Source organism: Cydia amplana, chromosome 12, assembly GCF_948474715.1.
Source record: "Cydia amplana chromosome 12, ilCydAmpl1.1, whole genome shotgun sequence".
Classification (NCBI taxonomy): Eukaryota; Metazoa; Arthropoda; class Insecta; order Lepidoptera; family Tortricidae; genus Cydia; species Cydia amplana.
The window spans coordinates 608,210-632,554 of record NC_086080.1 but is presented as its reverse complement, the minus strand read 5'-3'; the positions used below and the strand labels follow the sequence as shown (position 1 = coordinate 632,554).

General features: G+C 38.1%; 1 protein-coding gene and 1 long non-coding RNA gene across 5 annotated transcripts in view; both read left to right on the top strand.

Annotated features, from left to right (window-relative positions):
* The window catches only part of LOC134652830 (5-hydroxytryptamine receptor), a 124,923-nt gene extending 115,423 nt beyond the window's left edge, over positions 1-9,500 (top strand). Inside the window, exons 4-6 of the mRNA XM_063508012.1 lie at positions 2,276-2,409; positions 7,887-7,996; positions 8,265-9,500. Of these exons, the coding sequence (XP_063364082.1) occupies positions 2,276-2,409; positions 7,887-7,996; positions 8,265-9,183 (1,163 nt within the window). The 3' untranslated portion in view covers positions 9,184-9,500. The remainder of the gene's footprint in view (positions 1-2,275; positions 2,410-7,886; positions 7,997-8,264) is intronic.
* Positions 1-24,345, top strand: part of LOC134652869 (uncharacterized) — a 224,572-nt gene that overhangs the window by 124,038 nt on the left and 76,189 nt on the right. The window lies entirely within an intron of this gene.

The following is a 24,345-nucleotide window of genomic DNA, read 5'->3' as shown; positions in this document are numbered from 1 at the left end:
TTGTTTCGAAAATTAATCACTTCAGAGGAAAGGGGAAGGCCCTTCTCTATATAAACGTAGTCCCCATTTTCCTCTCTGCATATTGATATTATGGAATTGTTTTTTACATAATTTGATGTAAGCATTGATATAGAATAAAGAACTGGATACCCAATCAGCCGCAAAAAATGGCCCCACAAAAGTAACGTTGAAACAGATCACGCGTTACTTTTTCGTTTAGTCTTGTTTGAAACGCTCAAATGTGAAGTTGTCAACTATTACGAAATGTGCCGTTAAAATATGTAAAAATAACAATGATAAAACAAGGAAAAAGGATGGAATGTATTTCTTTCGGTTAGTTCTTTGGATAACATTACATAATTTATGTAATCTGGTGGTAATTTTATGGTTTTGAATAAATTAATTTGTTAGTACCAAAGAAGGGATGTCAAGGAACAAAAATCTAATGAGTCGATGTGAGGTCAATATTTATTTTTATTTTTATATGGAATTCGTAAGGAATAATATTATGTTTAAATTCAAGATTTCCAAGAAAACCTATGCGACGTGCAAAGTGGACTGCTATTTAATTATAGCAAGAGATAGGGGTGATGCAGTTTTAAACAAAGCAAAACGGCACTTGTGTGATCGGCCCATTTCCCTGTTTCCGACAACCAATAAGGGCTTATATCGACTAACTGTAAATGCTAAACCTGTCTGAACACAGTGACAACCACAGGATTTTTTTGGGTTATTTCCACCAACTCGCTTTGGTGGTAACTAGTGGGAATTATTTTCCCCAGTAGTTACCAGTGGTAAAAGGTGGGATAAAAAATCCTAGTAGTTACCACTGATATCAACTTGGTGGTAATTAGTGGGAACAACCCGATTTTTTTTATAAAGTATGGACTTTATAAAAAAAAATCCAATCAGTACCTAAATGTCCCCGTGCACCCGTGCGATGAGTAAATGTAGATCTAAAATACACAGTTATTTTATTTAATAAGTTGAATTTATTTCAAGGAAATTAGTATTTAAAGACGTATACTTACTTATTAAAAATTTAATTTGTTTGAATTTGAACCACGAATTAATTTTATTTAAACTCCCGATTAAATTAAATTTGTTTTATTTATTACTGCAATTGGTTTTTCTGTACAGTAATACCTATTCAAGTGTACCAAAGTGACTCCATTCGTTCATTATTCTCGTTTGACGTTGCTTGACGTAAATACGTTACGTTTAGTGCCATCGGACTAAATTTTTTAATTTAACAGTGTTGGTACTTATGTATGCAAATTTGACACTTAATGCTTACGACATTAAGCTCTTTTCTGTACGAAACATTTACCTTGACTCAAAATTTACGTAAGCGTTTTTATCATCAATGCAAATGGTGCGAAACGTCATTGGGATCCACATTTCTTGACGTTTTTGTTCTGCTTTGTGTGTCTATTTCTTTTATATTAAGTCAGTGGATGTAAGTATATTAACCGTAGCTATTCTATTTAAATAAAATCCAGTGAAAACTCAGGCAGACGCTTGCTTAGCACCAAATAAATTTGCTTTCGTGTTAGGTACCTACTTATAGGTACTGTAAAAAAGGCAAATATCTTATTTTTTCATTAAGCAAGTGATAAGTTTGCCTTAGCCACTCGCATGGTCGCTGGGCACGTCACAGAAATGTATGGAAGGCGTTGAGTACGGTTAGTACGGTTTAGTATCCCTGTCCCTACACGCCCGACCGGGCTGAGCCGAGGTCCCATTCAGCCAACCCAATTAAGTTTATATAAATACTGGCAAGGCAGACTTTGAATTTCGTCACTATAAATTAAGTGATTTGATTGAAAATAGCAGACGGATCACCTGATGGTAAGAGATTACCGCGGCCCATGGACACCCGCAACACCAGAGGGGTTGTAAGTGCATTGCCGGCCTTTAAGATGGGAGCACCCTCTTTTCTTGAAGGTTTGAGGGTCGTATCGGTCCGGAAATACTGCAGGCGACAGTTTATTCCACGGTTTTCACACCATCACAGTGTCTTAGTGTAAGGCCTGAGTGGACGCTCGAAGCGGAGCGTTCAGCGGGGCGTGCAGCGTGGCGTCGAGCTCCCAAGGGATTTGAGCAGCGTGCACTAAGGCCGCTCCTATACGTTTGCATTTGTTTGACATATATGCACGCCGCACGCCCCGCCCCGCTGCACGCCCAACATGAGCGTCCACTCAGGCCTTACACTTCTAAGTCTTCTAAGACTGTTGTATAAATAGTAAATAAATGAAATGAAATTTGTTTCCAGGTAACGTGTTCGTGATAGCAGCAATAATAATTGAGAGAAACCTCCAGAACGTGGCCAACTATCTGGTCGCATCGCTCGCCGTGGCCGACCTGATGGTGGCGTGTCTAGTCATGCCACTGGGAGCTGTATATGAAGTGAGTATATTATTGCGGTTTTTTAATAGCCTATCTTATGTCCCATTTCTGGGTAAAGGCCTCCCTTTTCTTCAGCCACTCATCACGGTTTGGTGCAAGCTCCCGCCAGTCCCTGCAAAAAGCGTCTAGGTCATCCCGCAATCTCTTTTTGGTCTGCCTCTGCCCCGGCTAATCCGCGGTACATTCGGTTGCCAATTTATAGTAGTTTCTAAATTATACATTGGAAAATATGACATATACGGTGCCTAAACGTAATGCTGACTGGTGTCAGTAAGATCTAAGTCATTTGTGTCAACATTTGAAGAACTCTACTCGTTTCTACGAGACTGCGCTATAAGAAAATCCGAGTGTGAAGTTCATAGTCGAGTCCTTTATTGAGTTTCTTTTGAGCGCAATGTTTAATTTCATTTGGCCATGCAGATCTGACTACGCGTCAAAAGACTTCTAGGTATCATTCTCAAATAGTCAAAAAGAGATAATTATAATTTATCTTTAGAATCAGAATCAGAATCAGAATCAAGTATTTTATTCGTGATAAACTTAAAACTAATTACATACAAGAGTATAACTAAAAACAACAAATATTCAAAAACTTGGTAAGCGTTAAAGTTTACCACGAAATGGGCTCGCCTCAGCATAATACTGAGCCGAAAGTCAGCGCTGATCTTCCGGCGAGAATTCCGGCGAATTATATTTATGCAAAAAATTAAACTGTAACAGATACTTTTGAACGCGAACTGTAAAAATTTATCTCTATTTAGTAAAGTTACCAACGGTAGAAACTTTTGGCGCGTTGTTTCATCCGCTACTATCGAGGCTGACTGTACATGACACGCGTGGACAAGGGTTTAGTGTGAGCTTAAGTGGTCGAGCAAACATCAACGCCTCTGGCTTTCAATATCGATCTGAAGTGAGTTTTCCGACCGATTGACTGATTGGCATGTTGGATAGTTCTGCAATATTCAATTAAATAATTGGTAATACACAAGGAAAGGTGTGGGTCATTTGTTGGCAACATAAAAATACAAATGCTGTGAAAATTACATAAGTATTTATTGTTTAATTCCGCTGTCTTACAGAAAAACGAACGAAATAAGGATTATATTGGATATAATGAATACGTGAAATGTAGTGTGAAAGAAATTTTATTAAGTATAGTACTTTTACTTAAAATAGTTGTAATGTATTGTAACTATGTACGCTGAAGATGCCGGTTGGTATCTGGCCTTTGCGATTTAGGGCTCATTTAGACAGCGCGCGACGTCGCATGCGATTTTAGTTACATTGCGGACGATTAATCTAACATCAATTCAGCCGACCGATCAAATAACGCAATGTAATGAAACTCGCTTGCGAGTTCTCGCAACCGTCTAAATGAGCCCGTCACACAGGTCTTAGTCACTTTTTCTTTAGTATTTATATGACATCAATTCCGGTTTAGGTATTACTAAAGTAAGTCGTTCAACTAAACTTGTATTAAATGTTATTAATTTTACAAAGTATTTATTCCATGGCGGGTCCATTGCCTACGTATATCAATTTAATTACAATTTAAGCCGCTTTACCTTTAATCTTATGTCCGTGACACGTTACGCACAAACATCAACAGTCTTAACTGTCCATCGGTGGACCTTATGCCTTCTGTAATAAGGTTTACGAACTGTCTGTTAAGTCTGGTGCCCGGATTTAGGGTGAAGTGGACAAGTAAACAACGCCCCGGGCTACCTTGTGTAGACCGCGTTTTACGACCGATTGACTCAATGGTTAATTTATATGATTCTGTTTGATTATTGGGTTAAGGAGATTTTGTGATTATTAAGTAGAGTAGGCCGAGGCGAAACGGATCACAGGGCGAATCGGATCAAGATGAAAAATCCGTTGATATTTGAAATAGTGCATTGATATGAGCGCTATAATAGCCCTGTACATCTCTTCTCTTAGCCGGCGACGCCAGTCATTAGCAATATTTTAAATATCATGTTTTTATCTGATCCAATTCACCCTGTGATCCGATTCGCCTCGGTCTACCCTAATAGAAAATAGAAATACCCACTTTGAAGCTATATTCAAAGAACCCCTTTCTTTGTATAAAAAATAGAACTATTTTAAATAAAAAAATATAATAGGCGCCAACCTAAGTGGCGAGGGTAAGAGGGTAACATACAAAAGACGTATCAAATCTGTTTTAAAAACGAATCCCAAATGTGTTATATTATTTTCACGAAATTTCACAGAAGTGTGTTAGAGTAGGTGGGAACTTTTATGTTATAAATAGATAGATAGATAGCGTTTATTGGTAAAAAGTAATATCTTACGTGTCAACAGTTAATTTAAAAACTAGCAAAAAGTACATTATTTATGTCTAAAAGTAATATAGATTTAACATTAGGTACCAACAAATTATATTAGGTATTACACCTATTAATAACTATTGTATGTATGTATACATGATATGTAGATACACAAGCGTTTAGGGTGAAGTTAAGTGGACAAGCAAACATAACGCCTCTGGCTTCACCCTGTATCGACCGAGTTTTCCGCCCGAACAGCTACCGGGAAGCATATTCAGGGGCCTATTTGATATTTTAGTATCGTTCGTAACATGGCTATGGTATGTCCACTCTAGTTTACATGTATGAGAATCCTGCTGAATGTACTTATGAAAGTTTAGGTTATTATCTTTTCCTTCACAAAAAATAAGTGATGATATCAATTAGACATACTATTTTGTACATCATTACAGAAAAACTCATTGATACAAGGCAATGTTTGATTTTTCGATTGCCGTATTAGTACATTATCACTATCAGCAATCCATATTAGTGTGTCCCACTGCTGGGCAAAGGCCTCCCCTCTTTCCCGCCACTTGACTCTGTCCAATGCACACTCCCGCCACTCCGCACAGAATGTATCAAGGTTGTCCCGCCATCTCCGTTTGGGTCTTCCTTTGCCCCGAGATTTTTTATTTTTATTTAAAATATTGCTAATGACTGATGGCGTCGCAGGCTAAGAAAAAAGATGTACTACTTTAGTGCGCTCATATCAATGCACTATTTCAAATATCAACGGATTTTTCATCTTGATTCGATTCGCCCTTTGATCCGTTCCGCTTCGGTCTACCCTAAAAAGATATAGAAATTGATTTAATATGAATCGCACTATAATTATATCGTATTCCCATGCGATGCAATGCGAACGGATCGCAAAAGGAATTTCTCCGGTAGCCGTCTGCCTAACAATCGTGCCTGGTGCGCAAAGCTAAAACGTAGTGGTTATATTCTCTTTGGGCAAAGCTGTCAATGTATGGCGTTAACAGGCACAGATTTGCCTGTCCAGTATGCGTTTCCTATTACACAATTCACACATTTTCAGATTTGCCCTAGCCTAGGCACGACTGGTATGCAGATTTGATGGATAATACCTACGTCCATTTTACTGTGGATTTTTAAAGTTATAGTGAGAGTTTTTCTTTCAATTTTGGTTTTTCTAGTACCCTAACATAACTTGATTGACGTTCGTTACTAGTTAACGAGATCCCATACTGATTTAGGGATGTATTCGCCTTTGTTGTATTTAATGTTAACTGCATAACTGATGCACTCATTTTATCATGAAAATTGATAGTGACAGCACCTGCGTCAAGGCCGCAGCAGTAATCTCACAACAGTTATGCAGCTGCAGTTGCCATCCCAACGTCACCTGGATGTACGCCAATGTTTGGATGTACTCGCTTGGAGTAATTTTTTTACTTTGTAAATACCAATCATCGTAAATGAATCACATAGGAAAAATCTCCCAAGGCCAATTTCGCGTAGCAAATGAACTGGTAACCCTTTCTAACCCATTTCAAAATTTCATCCTGTACGACTCTTTATCACACCAATATCACATTTTTGATCTGAATACGCCTTTACGCTCCAAACCGAGTTTTCCACCCGACTAACCAGCTGGCATGCCAGTAATGCAATATCTATTCAATGCATTCAATGCATGCTGGCGTTCATATTGCATGCTATTACGATACGATATTTTAAAATTATATAGCGCACTGTTGAGTTTTGTCCGAGAATATTTTGAAATAAATAAATATTTACTTGTAATATTTACACAGATCGACCTAGTCCCACAGTAGTAAGCTCAATGAGGATTCTGTTGTGGCTATTAGATGACGATATAAATACAGAGTTTATATGTACATATATTATGTACAAGGTGTAACAAAAATTAAATAGTGAGGATCCGTTGAAGGGCATAGTTATTCGGTTTCGTGTTCTGATTAAGAAAAAAGTAGAAGGAAACATTTTTGACGCGAAAAGTTTTTGAACTTTGTAATGTATTTAAGACGAACTGCCCCATGAAAAAAATTACGCATCGAAAAATATCCTCCAATTTTTCCTAAACGGAACTCGATACCGATACCCTTAAAGGCAACCCTCACTATGTTTGTAACACATTGTATTTACATACATAGAAATTTAATATCCATTAGATACCTACCTACTCAGGACAAAATGTTTGCGATAAACACACAAATAAATACCCTTCGTAGGCACTAGGCAGGGTCACTAAAGTGTCATTCTATGGAACTTGCTAACCAGTGCCGGCCCGAGCCCTTGATCAGGGTAGAGCGAAATCGGGTTTTGGCGCCCCCCTTGCCATCCGGCGCCTAGACTGCCCTCCTAAGGTAAAAGGCCGTATTTTCAAAGAACACTATATTAAAATACGGCCTTTTACCTTAGGAGGGCAGTAGAGCAGCCGCTCCACTCGCTCTACCCTAGATCCGGCCCTGTTGCTAACTATGTAAACAAAAGTCACTAGTAAATTCATAATTTTAGACAATTTCAATATGGCGGTTTGTTTACATAGTTAGCAAGTTCCATAGAATGACACTTTACTCTATGAGAATTTCATGCAAACAGACACGCATAACGCAATAACTGTGATTGGAAAATCAGTTTAATTTGAAATTTTAGCACCAGAATACGGAAAATAATTGGATGTGTTTTCCAATGGCTGTTACGGCTGTTATGCGTGATGGGGTTGAATGTTTACTTTTATGCTAGGTACAGTCGCCATCTAGTGGGTGCGTAGGTACTATTCGGTGTACCTACCTAAACCTTTGCTTTGGGTTTAATTTTTGTGGCCGGTGGCTCGTTGGGTGGACGCCATCCGGAAGATTGCGGGTCACTTCTGGATGAGATTAGCTCAGGACCGGGACAAGTGGCGTACTAGAAGAGAGGCCTATGCTCAGCAGTGGGTGATAAAGGGCTGATGTAATGATTAACTTTAGTAATGTAACTCATCAGTAATTTTGAAATATCCTGTTCCAACCAGTCAACGGTCTGACTGCATTTCCTTTTCTTTTAAGAAGTCCTCGTTCTGTTCAAAACTTCATGAGAGTTCCCAAGTTCTACAGCACACACAACCACTAGTTTCATACATTGATGGATGACAGTAATAATTGTTTATGTTGCCAGGTAAGCCAGGGCTGGATCCTGGGCCCCGAGCTGTGCGACATGTGGACCTCCAGCGACGTGCTCTGCAGCTCCGCTTCCATACTTCACCTCGTCGCTATAGCTACTGATAGGTAAACTTCTTTACAACTCATAAAATTATTGATCACAGTATTTTGAAAAAGGTGGTATGTTCCATATAATACTTGTGCTGCGCGAGACTTGTAATCCTTTTTATTAAAGGCACGTTATCATTTAGGCGTAAATAGCTACACTGACGCCACAATTTGCAGTACATATTTTCACTCCTGGTCGCTTGTCATCTCGACACTTGTTTCTGTATACATATAATTACCTTTTTATCTTCTGTATACTTACATCTAATATCCGTTTTGTTATCAGGTACTGGGCTGTGACGGATGTCGACTACATGCACAACCGCAACGAGCGGCGCATCTTCACGATGATCGTGCTGGTGTGGGGCGCCGCGCTCGTGGTCTCTCTCGCCCCGCAGCTCGGATGGAAGGACCCCGACTACCTCGCCCGTATCACCCAGCAGCAGAAGTGCCTCGTCAGTCAAGACCTAGCCTACCAAATCTTCGCCACTATGTCCACCTTCTACGTGCCGCTTGCCGTCATCCTTATCCTTTATTGGAAGATCTTCCAAACAGCCCGACGACGAATCAGAAGGAGGACTGAACCACCACCCCCACGCTCGACGTCAGCTGATGGCAGTACGACTCCTGGTAGACCAGTACAATCCGCCAGAGACAGGCGCTTTGTAAAGAAAAGGTTCCTCAACTTAAAGAAGTGCAATCAACGCACGCGGACCGAAGCGCTAGCCGCTTCGCTTCTCCTCACTGAAGGCCAAAGCACTTCCACTGTAGATACCTTGGACGAGGAACCTCGTACAACTGCGTTCACGATCAACGAAAAAGCGCCTTCCGTTTCGCCTGAGAAGTCTTCCTCGACCGTTACGAATGGGTCGAAAGCGGAGCGCGCTATCGTTCCCGCTCCCTCGCATAGGGAAAAGAAGGAGTCGCTAGAAGCTAAGAGAGAGAGGAAAGCAGCTAAAACGCTAGCGATCATAACAGGGGCCTTCGTGATCTGCTGGCTACCTTTCTTCATCATGGCGTTAGTGATGCCTATTTGTTCTTCTTGCGTGATCAGTGATTACTTGGCCAGCTTCTTCCTCTGGCTCGGCTATTTCAACTCGACGCTCAACCCGGTTATCTACACAATCTTCAGCCCCGACTTCCGCCAGGCCTTCGCCCGAATCCTCTTCGGCACTCACCGTCGAGGCCGCAATAAAAAATTCTAACGAAAATGCCCCTACTATGTATATAATTAGGCCGAAAGGTGCCGGCTGTTAGAAAATGGACTATAATATTCTCCGTGTACGATATTTCAAATATATTAAACGTTGTTAGTTAGTGTAAATAAGCATAGAAGTTTGTAAATATATCAGTACATACATACGATAGAGGATGTTGAATATATTGTTTTTTTAAACCGTTATCATAGTCTATAACATTGTAAGCCGCGACGGCGATGCCCGAGAGTCCAGGGCATTGCCGCCGCTCGCTCCTGAGTTGTTTCAAGTGACATTACTGAATAAATATACTAAATTATATCGCAGCGAAGGCTTTCATTCCCCTGGTTTCCAGATACCAATTTTGTGCTCGAGTGCGGAAAGTAATGGTTCTTACATTAAAAGTTAGGCGCGGGAAGTTGGTACACAAAAGTTAGACGGCCGTCAAAACGCCAGTTTGGTACAATTACTGTTGATCGAAGTGAAATTGAACACGAATGTGAAATTAGCTTCCGCATCCGCTTGACGAGTTTAGAATTCAGTTTGGCAGAGGCTGAGCAGAGAAAACGTGTCCCAATTTACGAGGTTGAGAAAAAATATCGGGCCCAATATGGTTTGACAAAATCGAACGCCGCAGTGCAGAAGGGCCGTCAATGATTCAACTTCATAAATATTGAGTTACCATCAGTTACCATGCTACAGTCTTAGTTCTAACCAGACTAATGAATTTAATGATGTTAACTTATATTAATACCTTTAAACGAGCTATACCTTTAAAAGAGCAATATTTGTATATATAATTTTTTTTTTATTTAAATATTTTTCGGGGATATCGGAAACGGCTCTAACGATTTCGATGAAATTTGCTATATGGGGGTTTTCAAGAGCAAAAAATCGATCTAGCTAGGTATTATCTCTGAGAAAACGCGCATTTTTGATTTTTTATATGTTTTCCGACCAAAGCTCGGTCTCCCTGATATTATACTATTATCACACCTGTTATAAAAGACATAGAATAACATCGACGATCAGCAAAACTACCAATTTAGTGCGACGCTAAGAAGTTTGCGGTCCTGGGTTCGAATCCTTGTAAGGTGAAGATTAATCTTATTGCCGACTTGCCGAGTTATGGAAGGTAAATACGTAAGTATCTACTCTTATATACCCTGACAAGATTCTATTTGGCCATATTGCAGATTTTCAGTCATAGGTACTAATTAACTAATAATAAATTAACTAGTAGCTAAAATAAAATTCCAAATATTCTGCCCTGGAACCAATGTACGACTTTGTCCCAGTTGCAGTCGAGACTGCGGGACCTTGGGCTGTGGAGGCTAGGGAGTTTGTGAGGGATTTGGGTCGGCGGCTGAGGGACAGAGGATGCGACCCTCGGTCCGGATCGTACCTGGTCCAACATCCAAGATCCAAGGTCCAAGATCTCATTGGCCATTCAGCGCGGTAACGCTGCCAGCGTAATGGGGACATTTGAGCCAGGTACGATTCGGGACGGTTATAATGATTAACTTAGATTTTATAATGACGAAGCCTGTTGCGGATATCATATATCCTTGGTATGTTTGGGACGAAGCATGTTGCTGATTTGCATTTGTAGCCACCGGACGAAGCATGCGTTGCGGATTTCTTACATATGTAACTAGTTTTTTCTTGAATAAATTACTTTGGTAAATAAAATTGAGTAAATAATAAACAGTAAAGTGCGATTCGTCTTACAACACAATAATGTGCGTAGTGCGTGTCCGTACGCAATTTTCTTTATGGACTAACACAATTATATATCAGCAATTCCACAATTTCATCACTATCAAGCAAAATGGAACTAAAATAAAAGATATGAACAAGTGGTTCATGAATAAAAGAATCGATATTTTCCTTCATTAATGCAAGTAAAAACGAACATTTTGCTCGAAAGTACCGCTCGATCTACCGCGGTATTCGGAAAACAAGATCTGTTCTAGACTAGAGAACGATACGATATGTACTGGATACGTTGTAGTTTAGATTTCAACTAGTTCTCTTTTGCAGCTCAATTCGGGCAACAAATGTCACTTTTACGTTAAAATATCGTAATAATATCTTGTGGAAATCGTTCAAGAGTATCTCCAGAATCGCACAAATGTCAAATTTGACAGGCAAGATCTTAAACATATCGTTGTCGTATCTTGGTGATGTGATGTCTAATAGACATCTAATAGATGTCTAGTTCAAAATCCGAATCGGGCCCGTAGAAAATGCAGAGAACGATAACTGCTCTAAAATGGGATCAGAAAAAAACTTCGATAGATGATGGATCGAGGATGGTTTTGTCATTTAGCAGAAACTGGCATAGAGAATAATTATAACCACTACTTGAAACTAGGCCCAAGTGACATTCGTTTAAAGAAAACACCAATCGAAACTCTATGGAAATCATACTGTGCGCATTTTTAACTAAGATCAACCGGGATAAATGCAATTTAGGGGTGTTTTGCGTGGGTTTCCCGTACTTAATAATAAGGCGGCCTAACCAAGGTGACGATCGCTATCGTTTCGCCATCGAATCGCTTTGTGTCTCTCTATTACTCTTTCATATTAGTGCGACAGTGACAGTTGCGTTTCGTTCGCTACGGAGCGTTAGCGATTGGCGTGTTGGCTACGGGACAAGGTTCTGGAGAATTCTACGGGGCTTCGATGATTTTATGTTGAATTATTTGTTTTGTGGTATTATCTTTTGGTATTATTATTTGGTTTGGTGGTTTTAGTATTATATAATCTGTGTACTCAATTTCTAGAACCAACATAAAATAAATACGGGCAACATAAAGAATGGCAGCAAAAGTCTTAGATTTAGCAGCAACGTACCGTTCTCACAGATATCGAGAGTGACGCGCGGACGACGGATACGGGCTTACCCGACGTATTAGCTACTAATAAAAGGTTCTGGAAAATTCTTCGGTGCTCTGCGGATTTCATTTTGGTTTATTTCGTGTATCGGAGCCTTGCTTTTTAGGGTTCCGTACACAGAGGGTAAAAACGGGACCCTATTACTAAGACTTCGCTGTCCGTCTGTCTGTAACCAGGCTGTATCTCATGAACCGTGATAGCTAGGCAGTAGAAATTTTCACAGATGATGTATTTCTGTTGCCGCACTTACCGCTATAACAACAAATAAGTACTAAAAACAGAATAAAATAAATATTTAAGTACATAAACGTATTTTTTTTGCCGTTTTTTGCGTAATGATACGGAACCCTTCGTGTGCGAGTCCGACTCGCACTTGGCCTTGGGAATCTAGATAATTTAATTAGGACCTCATAAAGTTATTAGAGGATGCAGAATAATAGATACTTTTGACGCGTAGTATTTAAAACTTTTCTAGATTCTAGAACAAGTAGGTTACATATATATAAACAGATCAAATGTTTGTATTTTCAAAATAAACTACGCCCCATAACAGCGTAATCACAGGGGAGCTATTACGGAAATGACTCAAATTTAACCCATTCGGAGACCAGGGGGCTGAGGATGATATATTATCTAAATGAACCGCCCAAATTATGACGGATCGAGGGTACAACTACTTCCTAGTGTGATGTTCCGACCGACCTACAAACGAATTTCGGCTTGGAGAGTTTCCATTTTCATACAATACAATACAAATTCTCTTTATTGCACAACCTCAATAAAACATTTACAGAGAGACACAGTACATGAATACAGAGGTAACAACAGGTGGTCTTATCGTTAAATTGAAATTGAAATTGAAATCATTTATTTCGAACAAAAGTCCATAATGTGTTAGTAACATAAATACTAATTCTTAAAGCTAGGGTTAGTACAAACATAATATTTAAAAAAATTCTGACACACTGGGGCATGTAGCTGCACCCAGTGCTTCAGCCACGGTGAGTCCCACCGGTCGGCCAACGTGCACAGGATGGTATTGGAGCTGGCGCGCCACCGCCTCAACAGCGAGCTACACCGCTTCCTGATGATCGCGTGGAAGCCATCGATCCGTCCCTCCGCGAACATACCCGAGGCGCTACAGTGTCGCGGCAGCCCGAATACCATCCTGTACGCATTGTTGTACTGGACCCGCAGAGCGCTGTATGCTCGCTGCGTATAGCTGATCCATAGGCTGCACGTGTAGAAGGACTGGCAATTTCACCTTCTCTGTACATCGTGCAAACCTATGTGCAAGCATATTGCAGCGCACAGCCAGCGCTCTGCGTTCCCTCTCAATGTCCATAAAATAAGGTAGATACAGTCACCATCAAAAGTAGCTGATCAAACTACGTGTCAAACTATCTGCCTTTCTCTAATTCAAAATAGATATAATGCATATAGGGATAGGTCGATAGGAGGACTGTCATAGATTTTAAACGGGAACTGTAAAGATACATCTCTATTTGGAAATATATTCCAAAATGGGGTTAATCAGACGAAGTATTTTACAGATAGTGCCAGCAGCGCTGTGAATCCTATAAATAGTAGTGTCAAAACCTTTTTGATTTCTATATAATTTTATAGCCTTTTAAGGGGATCCCCCACACCAATGACCTTCGATCTGAATCCCTTAGTTTTCTAATGTTTTTTTTTTGTAGCTTATCATATTAACATCAACGGCTTTAAGCAATATAGTATCCCATATTTACTTCAAAGTTCATAGTCTTCGAGATATTTGGCATCAAAGTTGAACAATTTTAATTAGTTTAAAATTAAAATCCTTGGTGCGTTTTTCGAGACGTCAAAGACGAACCCAAATATGTAGGTTTCGTATATCTAAGATCCTTCACAGCAAACTAGATACGAAAAAAGTGTTTTACGAAAAAAGTGTTTTTTTAGACAATGTTTAAAAAATAAGCATTCAATTCTTTCAAAATCCGGTCGATAAAAATGGAGATAAAAGATTGAAGAACTGATAGCCGTTTGTCTTATAATTCTATCTGTGGTGCAAAAAAAGGAGATAAGATTCAAAACTTGACAAAAATCGATGAAAACCCCAGGTAGCCCCTTAAGCCAAATTCGATCAAACAAAACTAGAGACAGGTACAACCTATGCTTTGACAGTTGTTAACCTCATTGGAATACAATTTTTGATAACTTTAAGTATTAATCACAGATTTAGAATGACGCTAAAGGTCTATCTATGTCAACTGCAGCTGCAATAGGTACTGTTGCAACATTACTGTTGTCAATTCAGTACTTCCACTGGTACGAATTGTACGAAACAGTAAACTAATTTATAATTTACTAAGCTATTGATCCTGCTTATCACTCTAAGTATATGATAAGCTGGGGAGACAGTGTGGATGCGGATTTGCGTCAGCTTGAAGCCGATAATTGTCAGGAAACGGCGCAGGATCGGGAAAAGTGGTGTGCTCTCGTTTCGGAGGCCAAGATCCTCTTTGGGCTTTGGGTCGCTAAGTCGTAATAGTTAGTTATATATTTTAGCTTTGAGAAGCACAGACAAAGCCATTGTTTGCCAAAAATCTTTGACCTGCTTACGCTATTTGTTAAAACTAAAGGGCGAAAGGGTAAATGTCCCTGTTATTAATCACGTGTGGTAGCACCATAAAACTACCACATTTAAAACCCTTTGTGGACTCCAACGACCAAGTTTATAGTCATTATTCTGACTGATTACCTTCCCAACCTTACCCCGAAACTCAACCTTATGTTTTAGAGATCAAGGTTGATTTTACAGTAACGCGGTTAATAAAAATACGAGGTTGCTTAATTTTAACGGCCATTTTGGAAATGCAAATGATGGTCCTAACAGAATAATGTAAAAACTTGTAATGATGATTATTAAGTCTGAACCTTCGTAATGCATACATTTAACTCTTTTGACTGGAGTAAGTTCTGACATTATATACGGGTTTATTTGGATATAATTTCATAATTTAAGCGTCTTTTGTTATTTCCATTTAATATAATGGGTCATTTAGGACATAGGCATTCGACATATATTATAAAGGGGTTTATTGTATCTAGTTCAGTTACCTCAAGGCGTAAATTTAGCATTTTCGGAAGATGTGGTAAAGATTCGAGCGTTCACAGCAAAGATCGACATTGAAAAAAATTGATTTCCAAAGCGAAAATGCCATCTTATTTTTATAAAAATAAATACCTAGTTTTCGTTTATCTGTTTTACTTTGCAAACTTTCAAATTAGATATCTATATTTGTACTGAAAGTGTGGGTGACCGCGTGTTGTTTATTATTCTCCAACTAGTATTTGAATTTTGAAGTGATCCATGGAGTCAAATAACAAACTTTAACAACTTGTCACGGTTTTAAACTAGTTTTGATAGGACCTTGACAATCGTCTTGGTGATTGGCGCGCATCTCACGCACGACTTTCATTTCATTTCGCTTGAACCAATCAGAGTGAGCGATCTTCAAGATCGAATCAAAATAAGATCGAAGGCGACTGTCTGGCGACTGTCAATTGCGACTTTTTATTCTCAGAAAACGCAAAATTATACTATATAATACCTACATAATATCACTGAAGTTCAGTCTTCTTTAAAATAAAATGGACATGTAATTCCGACAAAAGTTTAGCCATTGGTAACCGTCATGTTCTTAGCTGACAGTTCATAATTAAGCCGAAATTAACCGACATTTTCAATAAAGGAAACTGTCAAAGAAGCTTACAATATTTATGGCTACAACCTACAATGAAAAAACAACTGTAGCCAGTTTCAATAAAGTTTATTTTAGTATGTCAGAGCCAGAGACGATGACACAATGACTATTCTTATTTGGAAATAGACTGTTTATGAGTAAGAATAGAGTTTATTTTTGTACGTCAGTCACAGATGGTACAATGTGTATTGTTTTGGAAATTATTATTTTGTTTACGAACCTGTTTCTGTTGGAGAGTATTGGGTTCTGTTATTTTTGTTATCATTCCGGGACATCATAATCAGTCAGAGAGATAAATTGTATTATACTGATTATAATTAATTATCATCCGCCCGATAATGAGTGAAACACCTTTCAGAAAAAGATCATTTTGTGCACAATACATTAAAAGTTAACAACCTACATTTATATCAATATCACATTTTCGTACATAAAAGTCACAAGTAGTACATCTATAAAGCGGGATTTAAAAAAATATGTTTCGCTTCTAGATGTTTTAATTTCCAAGTACCTACGTTTTCTTTTTATTTTTTTTACAATAAGCAAGGAAAACTCGGTTCCTACTAAATTGACTTATTTCGTCCCTTGATTTACAATCTCCTAAGTAAGTATTATTCGTTTTCATGTAGACGACAGCTGAGCACCAATAATTTCGAGGTTACCTATCCCTACTACGAGTATATACTTACACTCCCTACCTTACCTCTTCTTGTCATTAGTACGACATAATAAATTCCAAAACCTACCTGTCACATTAGCAAAGAACTGGGTCCGGCCCAAGGGATTAAGGCTATACGATTAAATGGTGCCCATCCTACCTAAAACATCACTGTTACTTAGCCCTTAGAGCGCCACGCCTGTCCCGCGCGGCGCGTCAACGTGAACCTTATCGGAATGCACGAAGGTTGATATTGGGCTGTAGCCGCGTACGTCAGTTGACGTCTTTGGCGGCCAAATTTGTTAGATATACAAGTCGCTTACAGCTTTTTAGATGTGAGGAAGACTTGAAAGATAAGTAGTATAAAAAGGGCGTAAGTTACAAGGAGAAGGAGTAGACTTACGTCTTTTTGGGGATTCGGGAGTTAGGAATACCAAACACATTATATGGAGGTGCGGCGAGTGTGAAATTTGTCCTTTGTAAGGCGATGTGAAGATACGGTTAGTTTAATATTATAATGGTGGATTTGGAGCCTGGAGGTACTAGAGCGTTCTTTTTTGATGTTGTTACAAATGAAAATTTTTGTCTAGCAAACATTATGTCGAGGCAGTATTTTGCACGAATAAAAATTCGATTTTCAATTCTATTCGAAATCCTCACCGTTTTATTAAAAAGATAGTGAACGACTGCGTCTCCATAAAAATGTAGTCACTTCCCTATTTTACTCCTTGGATATTAACATTATGGAAAATAAGTATTTTACATATTATATTGTTTATTAACCAGCCTCTTCGTTGGTCTATTTTCAAATTTTTGATTACTAATGAGAGAGCGTCGACTTGAGATCCTCCTCCGTTTTTTTTGTCGGTTTAAAAACAAATTTCATACAAAATAAAAGCTCAAACGCACAAATAATCAAGCGAAGTAATTAAGACGTGGTTAATACATCAAATCGTGTAAAAATATTTTCTATCTTAATTATCCAGAGAGGAAAATTGGGGACTACGCTTATTTAAAGAAGCGCGCGTTCAATTTTAATTACTCTTTTGCTTGCATAAACAACCAATATCTGGGCGACCGAGCTTTGCTCGGAAAACATATTAAAACTCAAAAATGCGCGTTTTCCCAGAGATAAGACCTAGCTAGATCGATTTTTCACCCCCGAAAACCCCCATATAGCAAATTTCAGCGAAATCGTTAGAGCCGTTTCCGAGATCCTCAAAATATATATACATATAAATAAATAAATATACAAGAATTGCTCGTTTAAATGTATTAGATAGATATAGATGATAGATGATTTCTGAATAAGATTAGTACTATCTTATTCAGAAAAGAAAAGTTTTCTAGTGCAAGAAACACGACCCCTGACCTAATTTTCACAATATCTTCAGAAGAGCGAAATAAACCTTTCTAGCCGCATAAAATTTCAAAGCTGCATTTTACACCCAATTTCATAGCAACTGTACAGTCCGCCACAGTTGTTATCTTAAATCATTTAACGATCTTAAGCGGTAGTCCAAAGTTCTTGATTTGACAATCCTTTGCCGTTGTTACAGTTCATCTGGTTCGTCGCTAACAACCTATTCTAATGCTTCATTTAGCTGACGGCCTGGCCACGACATTGCGCGACTAGCTTCGGCTAAGGCGACAACCATAGGTTGGAGCGAGACACAGCGATCGGACCTTTCACCTTTTTATGGTTTTTGCCTTAGCCGAAGCCAGTCGCGCAATGTCGTGGCCAGCGCGTCTGACTTGTCAGCACTTCTATTAGCGCGCACATACTTAACAAAGTGACTGTTCTTAGGGTTCCGTACCCAAAGGGTAAAAAACGGGACCCTATTACTAAGACTTCGCTGTCCGTCCGTCCGTCCGTCCGTCCGTCCGTCTGTCACCAGGCTGTATCTCATGAACCGCGATAGCTAGACAGTTGAAATTTTCACAAATGATGTATCTCTGTTGCCGCTATAACAAATACTAAAAATGAAATAAAATAAATATTTAAGGGGGGCTCCCATACAACAAACACGAATTTTTTGCTCTATTTTTTGTTGATGGTGCGGAACCCTCCGTGCGCGAGTCCGACTCGCACTTGGCCGGTTTTTTTTTAGTTTCGTTACAAAATTGTAACTAACATGATAAAATTTCTCAGGTACCTACCTAACAAAATGAATGTGCATTTATTCCGTAATTTTTATGTGTGATAGTTCAATCTTTTTAGCCCAGAACAGATGCAAAACTTTCTTTATATTTCTGTATATGTGTCTGTACGCGTACCTATGTGTGAATAGAGATAACTTTTCTATCCAAAATAACTTCCAAGTTATATTTTCATAATTTTTCATAACAACTGTACTCTCGTACAGTCCGCTGCGATTGTTTTCATCTTAAACAGTTTAACGACCCTCGCGAGGAAACGAGCACCGGGGATAATTCTAAAGTCGTAAACTGAACAATAAAATGTTGCCGACTGTACTTTATACGGTGCTAAGATTTCGTTAGGTGCGTTAAAATAACATAACCGACTTTAGTGTTGTAGTTGGGAGTGGCTGTTAAAGTTTATATTGTAGTATATTGAAATACTTAATAATATCAATGTAAAAAAATTATAATAATATAATTATGACAAAAATTAAAACATTTTGTTATTTTTTTATGTAGGAAACTAAACAATAAATATTTGGAGAAAATCCTACACAGATCGACCTAGCCCCAAACTAAGCAAACTGAGAGTTTAGTTAGGATAATATATAAAAATTTCTTATTTACCTTAAATGTAATTGCTTTGATATTTATAGCGGCAACATCATTATTCTGTATTTCTCTAAGATTCCCGATACAGGCTGTGCCTAATGTGGGGATCACTGTACTGCTTTGGATACTTCTGTATTTCCTGAAATAATATATTTAAATGTAATTGCTTTGATATTTATAGCAGCAACATCATTATTCTGTATTTCTCTAAGATTCCCGATACAGGCTGTGCCTAATGTGGGGATCACTGTACTGCTTTGGATACTTCTGTATTTCCTGAAATAATATATTTAAAAAAAATTTGAATTTGATTTATCTTATCTTATCTTATTGTTTTCGGGGGCCCTTGCGGATACACTTCAACCCATGGGGATCTTTAGTGCAATTACCCCAAGAGAAGATTATAAATTCAAATCGCTCTCTAGGATTAGGGCATACCTATCCTATTTTTGGAGACTGGAGTAAGCATTTATAATATTGAGACTGTCATAACTTTTGTTAAATTTACATAATGTTATTGATATTTGTTGTAAAAATTACTTATTGAAGTAACAAAAACATATATTATGCAATAAAGTTTAACTTTTAACAATAATCTCGATAACACCGTCCAGTATCACAGTGAAAGTACGCAACGGGTGTACGAGTACAGTAACTCGTCATCTCAAGCATTTTTTAGGGTTCCGTACCCAAAGGGTAAAAAACGGGACCCTGTTACTAAGACTTCGCTGTCCGTCCGTCCGTCCGTCCGTCTGTCACCAGGCTCTATCTCATTTTGTTATAGCGGCAACAGAGATACATCATTTGTGAAAATTTCAACTGTCTAGCTATTGCGGTTCACAATAGCTAGACAGTTGAAATTTTCACAAATGATGTATCTCTGTTGCCGCTATAACAAGAAATACTCAAAATAAAATAAAATAAATATTTAAGGGGGGCTCCCATACAACAAACACGATTTTTTTGCTCTACTTTTTGTTGATGGTGCGGAACCCTCCGTGCGCGAGCCCGACTCGCACTTGGCCGGTTTTTTTTGTATATATATTTTCAAAAATACTAGGTAGGCGATAGTATACAGATGTACGTTTGCGGATGTGTAAACCGATATTTGCAAGCGTCTATTTCATAGACTATATACTTATGTAAAACTTTTAATAAAGTAACTAAAGTTTTACTTAATGTCTGAATCATAACATGTACTTATAGTTATGTATTTTTAATTACCTACCGTAAGCTTAGAACTGTTTCCTTTTTATAAAATACACGTGCGTGCACCACGCCACGCGTATCAATAGTAAGTGAATTTAAAAGAACATTCATTTGAGACTACCAAATAAGCTAAACATAATGAGATTTGAATGTTATCTACGGTTGCTTGCACGATTGATTGTGACCCTTATTTTATTTCTTTAGTTTTTGCGATTCAAATGTAAACAGACATAGTTTGTTATAAGACTGATTTCAATAATTTAACTGTGTTCATTCGATAAACATCAGCAACTTAAGATTTTTCTTTTAAAGTGCTGCAGCGAAATGTTTGCATTTTGTCTGTTTATGTGTTTACTATAAAAACAAAAGTCGAAGAAAGTTATGATTATAAGTAATAGCACAGAATAGAAACTGTTACACGGGAAGTTTGTTTTGATTTGAACAATTTTGATAGCTCACACAGTGCAAGTGTTATTTTAAACGTCAAACTTCTATGAAATTATGAAGTCTATAAATTGTTGCAGACTTCTCTTGGTCTAACTTTATTTTCTTGTTGAAAGAAATGTACAGTCAACGATAAAAGCTTATATAAAAAAAACTTTTTTGACAAAAAACTTATTTGCTTCAATAAATCTATTCATTATCAGGAGGAAAAACAAACGATTTCTTTACCTATTATAAAAATTACTAAAATGTAATATTTGACGTTTTTTAAGTACCTATCTTGACATCCGCATCCGCATCCGCATTCGCGGATGTGAGCCTTTAAAAATCCGCATCTGCGGATGTCAAAAAATCGGCATCCGCAACTTCCCTGCTATGCATACTTACTTTCAATCCAACTAATCCGCAGATCAAATCGACAATAAAATCTGATATCGGCCACTCAGGCCCAATCTCAGGTATTTATTATTCTATGTATTAGAGGAAATCCGTCCTAAGTAAATTACGGGTGTATTTACGCTGCCGAGGTCTATGTTCGGAAACGAGTAAATGTGATATCAATGTACTTAAAACAATACACTCATGGACAAATTTAGGTGCTGTAATGGAGTAGTTTTAATTAATTTTACAAAAGAAAAAGTGACCTAGCCACCAGCGATCAGGGCTCCCAACTAGGGAATGTAAACTGGTTTTTATTTGTATGAAATTTCGGTTAATAACCGGGTTTTCCATACAATTAAAAACCGGTTTACATTCCCTACCCCAACCCATACCACCGCACTGCCGTGTACCGGGTGGCTGAGTATCCTAGGCATGTGTGCCTTTCCAGCCAAATTTCAAAAATTTCAATATTCACATAGTAGTTAGAATTTCTAATTTTTAAAGTACTGAGTAAATTTTACTTTGGTACTTACAAACTTCGAAATCTGAAAACATAGAATTCGAATTTAAAAATCTATCATAGAAATCATCGACACCTGATAAACCAAAATGTACATACAAATCATCCAATTTTTTCGCGATTTTGGAATTAATTCCATAGTAAAAATTGCTCAGTAGGTATATTCACCACGTTAAATATGGCTAAGATTTGAAACATACAGTAGCTCAAATCATAACCCTTCCTTCTAGCCTCGCCGTCGTCGGGTAAAGCCCGATCACCGTTAAATGAAGAGTTGGAAGATGTTTCGTTGAAACTCGTAAATTGATTTCTTTGTTTGACCAAGAAGCGTTGAAATGCAAATGAATGTTGGGGCCACGAAATATGATTCTATTGGGATGTAAATTATTAAACAATTTAAAACCTTATTATAATATTAAACTTTCGCGTTTTGAACACAAAACAAACAAAAAATCGCGATAGACGATTTATAGACGGGTATAAATGTGAGTTAATATGTAAAACTTTATTATTTGTGAGACGTATATGATCTTCTGTTTAAAATTATAATGACTTAAATACTTACATAGAAAATATAGGTACCTACTCGTACATAACGGACGTCGGAAACCGAACGTCACGGTTAATGTCGTACGGACCTCGCCGCATGCGTCATATTGCGTATGTTGTCAAAGTGTTTTATAAGTAAAACATAAAACACATAACATATGTTATGTGTGTGTGTAGTTACACCTGATTATTTTGGTGTGCGTAATATTTTTGCATAAACCAATAGGAATATTACGCGAAACTCTGCGTAGGTGGCGCCACTCCCACAATAAGTCACAATCTAAGGGTCTACCGCAAACGAGAGAGTCGAAATGTTATTATCTAACCTCTCTATCGCTCTTGCATATTCGAGCGATAAAGAGGCAGATAGCTGAGTTTCAATTTCGCGTTTCCCGGTAGACCCTTTGTAAACAAACCGCCTTGATGTATCAATGTCATATTTGATGTACATATTTGACATACGTCGCTAGTACTGCACTCTGGCGGCAAAACATTGCAGTAATACTCCCTATTGGAGGTAACTAACTATTTTGGCTCAGTGATCCAAAGAGAATCTTGGCTTGCGAAACGAGAGAGGAAACGGCAGGTACAAAAAAATATAATTGGTAAGGGAAAAACGCTTTTTCTATTGCCTGGCTGTCAGACAATAACGGCTGGTGTAATTGCGGCGGGGCCGAGTGTAAATGAGCCAGGTATAGTCAGCAACAAATATATCTACATTTCTGCACTTTGTTACAAGGCGATAAGGGTCGAGGTTGTATAAAATAGAATAGAAGATAAATGTTGCTGACCGTATTAGGAAATGTAGTATACAGCGCTTTTTTCAACATCATATTGAGCAGGTTCACAAGTTTAAATTCATAAGATTGGAATTTCAATACCACTCTAAGAATACTTTTGGATAAACGTTGATGCGACTAAACAAAAGCAAACAAACACGATTAACCCCTCAACTGCCTAGCCCTGTATACATCCCAGACAATTTGGACTGTAATTAACAATTGAAAGGTTATTAATTCAGTAGCAAATTTTTCAGGGTTAATGTCAAATAAATAGTATCTATTTGGAAGAAAAGTTTAAAGTTTAAGTAAATCTCAACAACTTTTCTTTGTCGCCGGTGAAAAAACGCAATACAATTAGAACCCTGTTTTATTGCATCGTCTCATCTAATTGGAATTAGACTACAATTTAATTATTTACGCTTCAGCTCGTCGCAGTCAAGTCGGGGGCCATTTAATTTTGCAATGCCTTTGTATTTTAATGCTTGGGTACCAATTACTATTTTGTAATTTAAGAAACCGCCTATATGAGTAAACAAGTAAGTATAAATTTAATGTTTGCGAGATTAAGAGGGGACATGAAGCCAGGAAATTAAAAGAAAACAAAAGATACGGTTTTACCTTTTTCTCGATTTCTCTAAATTCGTCTAAACAGAGTCTGTGCGGAAAGAGAAGAGTCGTGGAATGTAAGGGGCCCAATACATTCCACGACTCGTGAAAATTAAAATGAATTATGTACATAAAACATTTGAATGACAAACATTTTTCGCCGTCAAACATGTTACCATCGTCAGCTAAAACACGTAGTTTAATAAAAACAGTTGATTGGCTAGTATCCAATTAGACTAGATTTAATTATTTAAGCGCCAGCCCCGCAGTTCATTTCAAGTGACTAACACCCATTTGCAATTCATTGCCGCCGCTGTTAATACAGGCTATGCATAACAACGCGGAATAATCTAGATATTATAATAGTGAATAATGGAAACTGGATTATACATGACGAGGGCGACGGCTAGCTTGACCAAATTAATAAAAGCGAAGTTTACATTTTGGGTTATCATTAAGCCCATGAGGGCTTGAGCGCATGAGCGCACGAGCGCTTTTTCAATGCGCGTTAAAAAAGCGCTTGAATCCGTCCACACGCTAAATTCGATTTAACGACCAACGCTTAAAGTCGGAAATCCAACAACGCTTGATAAAAAGCGCCACCGCCATCGTGTGAAC